At 51.1% G+C, this 10,213-nt stretch overlaps 1 protein-coding gene across 1 annotated transcript in view; it reads left to right on the top strand.

Moving 5' to 3' along the window:
* Positions 1-10,213, top strand: part of MED12 (mediator complex subunit 12) — a 67,854-nt gene that overhangs the window by 36,102 nt on the left and 21,539 nt on the right. The window contains exons 24-26 of the mRNA XM_029911866.1: positions 537-700; positions 9,564-9,743; positions 9,970-10,041. Of these exons, the coding sequence (XP_029767726.1) occupies positions 537-700; positions 9,564-9,743; positions 9,970-10,041 (416 nt within the window). The remainder of the gene's footprint in view (positions 1-536; positions 701-9,563; positions 9,744-9,969; positions 10,042-10,213) is intronic.

Below are 10,213 nucleotides of genomic sequence, written 5' to 3'. Positions count from 1 at the left end.
CTCTGGGGCCGTGGGGCATGGGGCTGGCCTGCGCTGAGCTCTGGGGCTGTGGGGCATGGGGCTGGCCTGCGCTGAGCTCTGGGGCTGTGGGGCAGTAGCGGGGCATGGGGACGGCCTGCGCTGAGCTCTGGGGCAGTGGGGCATGGGGCTGGCCTACGCTGAGCTCGGGCCGTGGGGCAGTAGTGGGACATGGGGACGGCCTGCGCTGAGCTCTGGGGCCGTGGGGCAGTAGCGGGACATGGGGCTGGCCTGCGCTGAGCTCTGGGGCCGTGGGGCATGGGGCTGGCCTGCGCTGAGCTCTGGGGCAGTGGGGCATGGGGCTGGCCTACGCTGAGCTTGGGCCGTGGGGCAGTAGTGGGACATGGGGACGGCCTGTGCTGAGCTCTGGGGCCATGGGGCAGTCGCGGGGCATGGAGACGGCCTGCGCTGAGCTCTGGGGCCAGGAGGAAATCGTATTCAAGTTCAGCGTCCCTTGTGTGAATGGCTCTGGTTTTTGCTACTGTTGCATAAGGTGACCCTTTGCCTCTTGGTTACAGGGGATGCAGAGCTGAAAGGCTCTGGCTTTTCCCACCCTGGAGGGGTGGATGACCTTATGGAAGATGAGCTGGGTGCCAAGAAGTCTGCTGGCCGGACAGTGTCCATAGAGACGGCCAGCCTGGATATTTATGCCAAGTATGTCCTGAGGAGTATCTGTCAGCAGGTAAATCTGGCTCTTGCGCCCCACCCTGTCCCTGATCCTGGCTGCTGACAGGGCTCTCCCTCTGCCTATTCAGGTTTGGTGGATGTTCTCTTCTGCTGTTTCAAAGAAACTGGGCACAGTTTTGCCACGTGGTGGTGCTAAGAATTAAAAGTTGCTGAACAGAGCTGACTGGTAGTCTGGTTTCGGAGAGCTCAGACGCTGTGTATTCTGTAGGGCTCTGGTGCCACCACTGTGCCCCTTCCCCAGGGTGAGATGGCAGTCAGTAGCCCCCTATGCATGGGCTGGGGGCAGAGAGGAGGGAGCATGAGAAGGAGGGGTACTTGAAGTGATATAAGGTGGCTCTTGCATGTCAGGTTGGGGCATTCCTGGCAGCTCGGCCAGTTCTATAGCTGGGCTTGCTCACCTGCAGCCTGTGTTTTTGTGATTTTCAGGGAGAGCCACTCACTTTTTACGTGCCCTTTTCAGGGTTGTCCTGGCTCTCAAGTCTAATAGGGTCCTGGGCACCATCCAGGCAGTGCCCAAGTCCTGTGCTGCCCTTCTTTCCCCTGCCCGTCTGACAGCCTCTTGAACCCTTCCCTTCTCCACTGCTCTCACCACTTTCTAAGATCCACAAGAAGTGAGTAGGTTAGGAGATGCTCTGGCTAGCAGGGGCCTTGATAGGTGGGTGTAGCAGCGGAGGCTTACCCCAAGTCAAGTAGATGAGCAGCACATTTTTAATATGCATGAATTTACAAACTACTTGACTGATTTCATTATTGGTGGGAAATTCTGCTTTCTTCTTGGAGTGCTTGCACATGTCGATTCCATCCAGGTGTGTGTGCGCCCACGTGCACAGTCGTCGGAGATTTTTGCCTTAGTAGTATCCATGGGGCAGGCTGTGGCGCCCCCTGGAGTGCCGCCCTCATGCCGCAGTATATCAGGCACTGCTGGCCCTACGCCCTCTCAGTTCCTTCTTACCGCCCATGGCGGTTGGCTGGAGTGCCTGGTCTTGCTTAGCAAGAGCATTAGCGGTTCTTCCCTGTTGAGGTTGTTCTCCTTTGTTATTTAGTCAGTGATTAGTTAGCTGTTAAGTGTTTTAGTAGCAGTTAGAGTCCTGGCTGGTGGGGCATGCCCCCCTCCCCAGGCTTCAAGCTGTGTTCTGAGTGCAGCCGGCCGATGCCCGTCAGTGACCCTCACGAGAGTTGTCTGAAGTGCCTGGGGGAGTCCCATCAAAAAGACAAGTGCCAGATCTGCAAAAACTTTCATCCCCGAACTCATAAAGAGCGGGACATTCGACTGAGGGTCCTCCTCATGCTCTGCGCCCAGCATCGGAGCCCTCGCACTCAGACTCCACACCCGGTACTTCGGCGTCAGCATGCAGTGCACCGCTGGCACTGGGATCCGCCCGGCACCGTTCCCCCTCACCAGTAACGAAGAAGCAGTCCAAGTCGACTGGTCTGCAGGCACCGTGCAAGGGAACTTAGGGCAAAGGACCTGAGTTAGGGCTCGTGCCTCCAATGGAGGCTCTCGGGGGTACCGCTGTGGACCTGCCTCGGACTCCGGGGAGCAGTAAGGGGTCCCAGCCCATCGCAGGGCCATCTGCGTCCCTGGTGGCCAAAGAACAGTTAGGCTGACCAGCACCACACACACCTGGCCACATGGCGGATCCCGCCAAGACACTGGCTTAGACGACCCAGCTGGTGATGGGATGGCCCCCGGACCGCAGGTGTCATTCCCCTTCGCCATGGCCAAGGACCCTGGTACTGCAACCTCGGTCTCCAGCCAGGAGGCCCAGCTCTCTGACGCCATGGTCTCCGCTTACAAGGCACGGAACTCCGGAATCACGACGCTGATCCCCGTATTCTCTGTACCGACGGTCCTCCCACCAGAGATCACCAACGTGCCAGTTGCCATTGCCTCGCAGGTATTCCATGCATCGGTCCCTTCCAGGTCATGGCACCGATCACCGGGGCCCCGGTACCGTTCTTTGGGCAGGCACCAGCCCCTTGGCTTCCTTGTAACGGTCACCGACGAGAGTCAATCGACAGACTCAGGCTTCCACAGCCCCACCTTGGTCACCAGAAGGGCAGTGGTCTGGGTCGGAGGGACAGTTCAGCTCTTCCCCTGTACAGGGCGAATCGTCTCCCAGCCAGGAACCCGTCAAGGCGCCTGCGGCACCGGCATGGGATCAAGGGCAATGGCTCACCCAGTGGTAATACTGGAACCCACGGTGGGTGCCTGTAATGCCGGCACCATACTCTCACCGCTCCTCCCAGGCTGCATCAGACAAGCTACCTCCAGCACAGCCGGCACCGGTGTTGGATCAAGGGGCTGAATCCGAAGCAGTGACTCCGCTGGAGGCCCCGGCGGCTGCAGAGTGGTCCCAGACGCAGCAAGGGGACGCTCCCCACCCTCTGGCGGTGCAGTCATCCTCGTCATCCCCGGACGAGTCAGTGGCGGGGGAAACTCGCAAACTGGTAGATTCCCCCCGCTCCCTCACCTGATGACTTCAGGGAGCACCAAGCCCTACTTAAGAGTGGCAGCCAACCTGAACTTGGAGGTTGAGGAGCTAGCTGAGGAGCCCGATGATCTCTTGACTGTCGTTCCCTCCTCTGCCCCAGCCCAGGTCGCATTGCCCGTTCACTCCGGGGTCCTAAAGATCGCCAAGTTGGTGTGGCAGACCCCATCTTCCATTCTGCCCACGTCCAAGAAGGTGGAAAAGAAGTACTATGTCCCCACAAAGGGGTTTGAATAGCTATACATGCACCCTCCTGCGGGGTCCCTGGTCGTGTCCGCTGTCAACGAAAGGGCCAGGCGAGTGGCACCCCCAAAATAAAGATGCCATGAGGCTGGACTTATTTGGGAGAAAGATTTATTCAACAGCGAGCCTCCAATTCAGGGTTTCTAACCATCAGGCCCTACTTGGCAGATACAATTTCAACCTGTGGGACTCCATCGGCAGGTTCAAAGAGAGCCTCCCACAGGATCGGGCACAGGAGTTCGCCACTCAGGTGGAAGAGGGCAAGGCAGTAGCCAGAGGTGTCCCCCACATAGCCGAGATGCCACGGACTTGGTGTCACCTCTGCAATAGCCATGAGGTGTAGCTCCTGGTTACAGACCTCCGGGCTGTCCCAGGAGATGCAATCCACCCTCCAGAACCTCCCTTTCGAGGGAACAGAGCTATTCTCAGAGCTAACTGATGCAAGGCTCCATGGCCTTAAAGACTCCCAGGCCACTCTCTGCTCCTTGGGCCTGCATACTCCTCAACAGGCTAGAAAGCCGTTCCTCCCCCCCGCCATCATCGAGGTCTTGGGGTACCCCTCGATCTGGTGCCTATCAAAAAAAGGACAAGGACAGGGGTTTTAAGCGAAGCCACCTGTCGTCGTCTCGTCCACCTGCCCATCCTGGTCCTTCCAGATACCAAGGCAGCCAAAAGCAGTCATTTTGAGGGTGCACCCGAGGCGGACACCTCAGTGAATGCACCGAATCCACTCCCCATCTTCCTCAATCACCTCCGCCCTTTCCGGTCAGCCTGGTCCCTTATCCCCTCGGACCGCTGGGAGCTCGACACAGTCTCGTCTGGCTATACTCTGTAGTTTATAGCCTACCAACCCTTCCATCCCCTTTCCCCGTCCCTCTTCAGGACCCTTCTCATGAGCAACTCCTCGTTCAGGAGGTCAAAAACCTCCTGCATCTAGGGGTAGTGGAAATACAGGCCTTCATGGTGGGCCCTCTATGTACCTTAAGGACAGTGTCATCCTTAGGCTTCTCCCAAGTTTCAGACTTCCACCTCAACTAGTCAGGTCATCTCCTGTTTTCTTCCTAAAACTTAACTCCAGCTCAGACAAAATAAAAGTGTACACCTTATATGTGGTGAAAGCCTTATCCTTCTATAGAGTTAGGGCAAAGCATTCACATCCACCCCCAGTCTGTTTGTGGCTTTCCCAAAAAGGGTTTCCACTCAGATTATCTAGCTGGGTTTTGGACTGTTTTAAGGCTTTGGTATCAGATAGCTGACAAGATCCTCAGGGTCATGTTAGAGCCTATTCCATGAGGGCTCACGCTGCCTCCACAATGTCTCTAGGTAACATCCCATTATTTGAAATAGTTAGAGCAGCTTCCTGGAGCTTCGTTCACACTTTCACCTTCCATTTTGTCCTGGTTCAGGCTTCCAGATCAGATGCCAGCTTTGGTAGGGCTAGCCTGCCATACCTTTTTAAGTAGGACTCTTCTTCCCACCTTCAGGTTAAAGATCACTGCTTGTTAATCACGAAGAGTGGAATCTGTTGCACAGTCACTCGAAGAACAGTTACTTATCCTACAGTAAGGGTGGTTCTTTGAGATATGTTGTCCACACAGGCTCCATGATCTGGCCCTCCACCCTCACTAATGGGAGACCGGTTCTCTTGGAATTCTTATTGGCGAAGAAATGGGGGGGCAGTTGAGGCTCTCCATCCTTTAAGACCCCCATGTCTGTGGTTGTGAGGATACATGAAGCAGGGGTGCTGCCATAGTGGATGCTGTCAGGAACTCTGCTGCCTCAGGCTCGGTTGCCTAGCAACCCCATAAGCTTGGCTGCGCCTAATAAACCCTCACTAAGTGGCTGTGTTCCCTGATTGGTCAGAAGAGCCAACAAATCACCATGTAAACCCTGGAGCAACAGGAACTCAGTGGCCGCTCAATGCATTCTCTGCCCACAGCTGCGCCAGACCTACTTCCTGGCCAGCCCTTACTCCAGCCCTAGTCCCTGCCTACCTCTGAACCGCTGATTCCTATCTCCCGGCTCTGACCACTGGCTTGTCTCCTGACCATGACTCTAGCTCTGCCTTTGGTCCTGTTGTGGCTTCTGGCTCAGTCTGTTGGCTAGCCTCCTGGTTCTGCTCCAACCACTAGTTTGCACCACCTACACTTTGGAGTGTGAACGACATTGCTATTCAAAAAGAATCGGATCTTGTGTGGCTGGGTCACATGGGCACCATGAGTGGAATCTGCATGGACAACACATGTCAAAAACCACAGTTATTGAAGGGTAAGTAACTGTTCTGTTTTCAAGTATATCAGGGACAGAAGGACTCCAGATGGATAGTATTGGCCCATTACTGGATGGAAATGGTAGAATTATCAATAATAATGCAAAAGAGCCGGAAGTGTTCAATAAATATTTCTGTTCCGTATTTGGAAAAAGTCCAGATGATGATGATGATGTCATATCATAGTGTTGAAGGTGAAATACTTTCAATTCCAACGGTAACTAAGGAGGATGTTAAACAGCAGTTACTAAGGTTAGATGTTTTTATATCAGCAAGTCCAGATCACTTTAATCCAAGAATTTAAAAAGAGCTGGCCGAGGAGCTCTCTGGGCCCATTAATGCTGGATTTTCAGTAAATCATGGAACACTGGGGAAGTTCCAAAGGATTGGAAGAAAGCTAATGTTGTGACAACCCAGGTAATTATAGGTCTGTCAGCTGATATCAGTCCTGGGCAAAATAACTGAATGATTGATACAGGACTCGATTAGTAAAGAATTAAAACAGGGGAATATAACTAATGCCAAACAACTTGGATTTATGGAAAATAGATCCTGTCAGACTAACTTGATATCTGTTTTTATGAGACAAGCTTGGTTGATAAAGATAATAGTGTTGCTGTAATATAGTTAGACTTCTGTAAGGCATTGAAGGTGGTATCACATATCATTTTGATTAAGGAACTAGACTGATACAAAACCAACATGGCATATGTTAAATGGATTAAAAGCTGGTTAACTGACTGCTCTAAATTTGTAACTGTAAATAGGGAATCATCATCAAGCAAGTCTGTTTCTAGTGGAACCTGTCGGAATAATTTTTTGGCTCTATGCTACTTAACATTTTTTATCAATGACCTGGAAAAAAACATAAAATCATCAATGATAAAGTTGGCAGATGAGACTAAGATTGGGGGAGTGGTAAATAATGAAGAGGACAGGTCACTGGTACAGGGTGATCTGTATCGCTTGATAAGCTGGGATCAAGCAAACATCCATATCAGTATGGCAAATATGAAGTTGTACACCTAGGATCAAAGAAGGAGGTCACACTTGGATGGGCAGTTCTATCATGTGAAGGAGAGATTCTGAAAAAGACTGGTGGTCATAGTGGATAATTGGTTAAATGTGAGTTTGCATGAACATGAGCTCCCAGTGCAGTGCAGTGACCAAAAAGGCTAATGCGATCCTTGGATGGATAAACAGGGTAATATCAAATAGTAGAGAGGTTATATTGCTGTATATGTGGCCCTTGTGTGACCGGTGCTGGAATATTGTTCCATTCCAGTGTCCCCAATTCAAGAAGGATGTTGAAAATTTGGAAAGGATTCAGAGAAGAGCCACAAGAATAATTACAAGATTGGAAAACATGCCTTATTTATTATTTGTTTTTCATTACCGTAACTCCTGTTTATCCAAAACTCTATTATCCGAACCCCCATGTTGTTCAGATCGGTGCCTTGTCCCCCATGTATCTCATGCTGGGGGACAAGGAAGGGATTTGGATAATGCAGAGCTTCAGAGCATAGAGCAGAGACCCCTGGCTGGTGGGAAGGCCACTCCACTACTGAATGGCTCCTGCCTTCTCAATTATCCAAATTCCCAATTATCCAAATAAAGTCTGTGTCCCCCATGCTGTTTGGATCATTGGAAGTATACTGTATTCATTATTTGTATTAATGTGGTACCTCGGAGCCCTAGTCCTGGCTCAGGACCCCATTGTGCTAGGCCCTGTACAAACACAGAACAAAAAGTTAATCCTTGTCCTGAAGAGCTTACACTTGGTGGCAGGAGGCATTTGCTGCTAGCATGATATAAAACCTAGAACCAATTTAATTTTGCCTAAGAAGAGGGCCCCAATCCAGTTCCAACTAAGATCAAAGAGAAGGATAAGAGACAATTTTCAAAAGCTCCTATGTGACCTAGGAGTATAAGTATAAGACAAGAGATAGTTGGATACAGACAGACTGGGGAGGAAATAATGAGACAGGATTGGTCAGTGTGATAGACAGTGGTCTCAGCACCCCAGCGGCCTAACTGCTATCAAGTTAGGAGAAGGAGAGTCTTAGGGAGGGTTTTGAAGGAAGGAGGATCATGAGAGAGCTTTGCAGATGACCACCTAAGCATGGGAGAAAGCATGAAGGTGCTTGTTTGAAAATGTAACAAGTGGACAGTGGAGTGTGGCATCATGAGCTGATTGGAGGTGGGAGTCAACATCCTGATAATGAATGAGAGATGATAGGTAAAGTGGGGGTGGGCCTCGCAGATCCTTGAAAGTGAAGTAGCTTATGTTTGATGCGCTAGAAAAGGGGGAGCCAATGGAGAGATGTAAAGAAAGGGGTGACACAGTCAAAGCGAAAGGTTAGGAAAATGATCTTTGCAGCTGCATTCTGAATGGATTTGAGCAAGGCAGGACGGTGTTTGTCAAAGCCAGAGGGAAGGATGTTGCAGTGATCCAGGCGTGACACGATGAGAGTTTTAGCTGGGTGGTGGAAAGGAAAAGCCGTATTTTAGAGATGTTTTGTGGAATGAATCAGTAAGCTTCAAACACAGCCTGCATATGAGGACCAAGAGAGAAGCCGGAGTCAAAGAGCATGTGCAGGTTACAGGTCTGAATGACAGACAGGAGGAGGATGTCCAGTGTGATGGAGAAAAGAGGTAGTGGGAAGGGTTTGGAGGGAAGATTAAGAGCTCAGTTTTAGCCATATTGAGTTGGAGCTGATGATCCATGAGGGGATGTCAGAGACAGACAGGCGGTGATTGTAGTTTGGAGAGCAGGAGATAAATCTGTGAGTCATAAGCACAGAGACTGTAGTTGAATTGGTGTTTCTAGATGAAATTGCCAAGACCTAAGGTGCAGCGGGAGAGTAGAGAGGGACCAAGGAGGGAAGGCGTGATTAGAGAACCAGAAGAGGGCATAGTCATGGAAGCCAGGGAAGAGGCCATTAGGGACTTCGGCGAGAGCAGTTTCAAAGAAATGAAAGGGGCAGAAGCCAGATTGGAGAGGGTTTGGGATAGAATTGGAGGAGAGGAACTCCAGACGATGGTAAAGACTCCTGGAGTCTTTCAATCTACTTTAGCTTATCGAAAGGAAGGTTAAGAGGTGACTTGATCACAGTCTGTAAGTGCCTGTGTGGGGAACAACAATTTAATAAGAAGGCTCTTCAATCTAATAGGCCATGATCTAACAAGATCCAATGGTGGAAATTGAAGTTAGACAAATTCAGACTAGAAACAAGATGCAAATTTTTAACAGTGAGGGTAACTGACCACTGGAACAGTTTACCAAGTGTCATGGTGGATTCTCCATCAGTGACCATTTTAAAATCAAGATTGGAAGTTTTTCTAAGATACGATTTAGGTCAACCCCAGACATTGGGCTTGAAGGCAGGAGTTAATTCAGGGAAGCCCTGTGGCCCATGTTGTGCAGGAGCTCAGGCTGGATGATCACAATGGTTCTTTCTGGCCTTAAAATGTATGAATTACTAATGGAACATTTGGAATGTCTAATGGCTTTAGTGAAGTCTGGCCATGGCGGTGACAGTCTGGAGTTAAGTCTGGCCAATAGGTCAATAAACAAACAGCTACAGCTGTGTTCGTCTGCTGCTGACTGCCAGGACCAGCTTCCCCTTCTACAGTCACTGCATCGGACAAGTAAAGGGGCAGTGTCAGCATAATTAGTGAGGAGAAGGGACTTTGGGCCCTACTAGTTGCTAGGGAGGTCCGTGTGGATTGAATTTGCTCCCAGATCCTTCCCTCAAATTTGAGGAGCAAGCAGTGAGTGCTGTCTTGGCCTGCTCACCTAAACACAGTGCAGGCCATGCACTGACCCTGCTCATCCTGTGCTCACCTTGCAGGAGTGGGTGGGTGAACGATGTCTGAAGTCCCTCTGTGAAGACAGCAATGATCTGCAGGATCCCGTTCTGAGCAGCACCCAGGCCCAGAGGCTGATGCAGCTGATCTGTTACCCACATCGACTGCTGGACAATGAGGAGGGAGAGAATCCGCAGCGACAGAGGATTAAACGCATCCTACAGGTGTTGGGGGGGTGGGTCCTGCTTGGCTCCATGGTGGGATGAGTGGGGAGGAGAGAGCCTGACACATTATTCCCATTAACTTCCATTGCTGGACATGAGCGTTCATAACGTCCGTCTCTAAAACACGTTCACCTTCTTGAGGCCAGGGGGAAGATTCATCATTGGGGGAGGGGCTATGTGAGCTGAGGAAGTGGTTGTTAATTTGCAGTGTGTCTGTGTGTTACAGAACTTGGACCAATGGACAATGAGGCAGTCCTCGTTGGAGCTGCAGCTCATGATTAAGCAGACAGCAAACAATGTGAGTTGTGTGGTGAGCTGAGAGAGCTGCCCTGCATGTTGGATGGGGATCTCTCTGTGTTTCCGAGTCGGGGAATGGACCCCTGGCAGGAAGTGAGAACGTGGGGAACATAAGTGGGGGAGGATGCTTGGGGAACGGCTCACCGAGAATGGGTGAGTCGCCCAAGGCCTGC

Source organism: Terrapene carolina, unplaced genomic scaffold, assembly GCF_002925995.2.
Source record: "Terrapene carolina triunguis isolate 2854851 unplaced genomic scaffold, T_m_triunguis-2.0 Scaffold131, whole genome shotgun sequence".
In the NCBI taxonomy this organism is placed as follows: Eukaryota; Metazoa; Chordata; order Testudines; family Emydidae; genus Terrapene; species Terrapene triunguis.
Note: the sequence above shows the minus strand (reverse complement) of the source record. Positions and strands in the feature narration are given on the sequence as shown.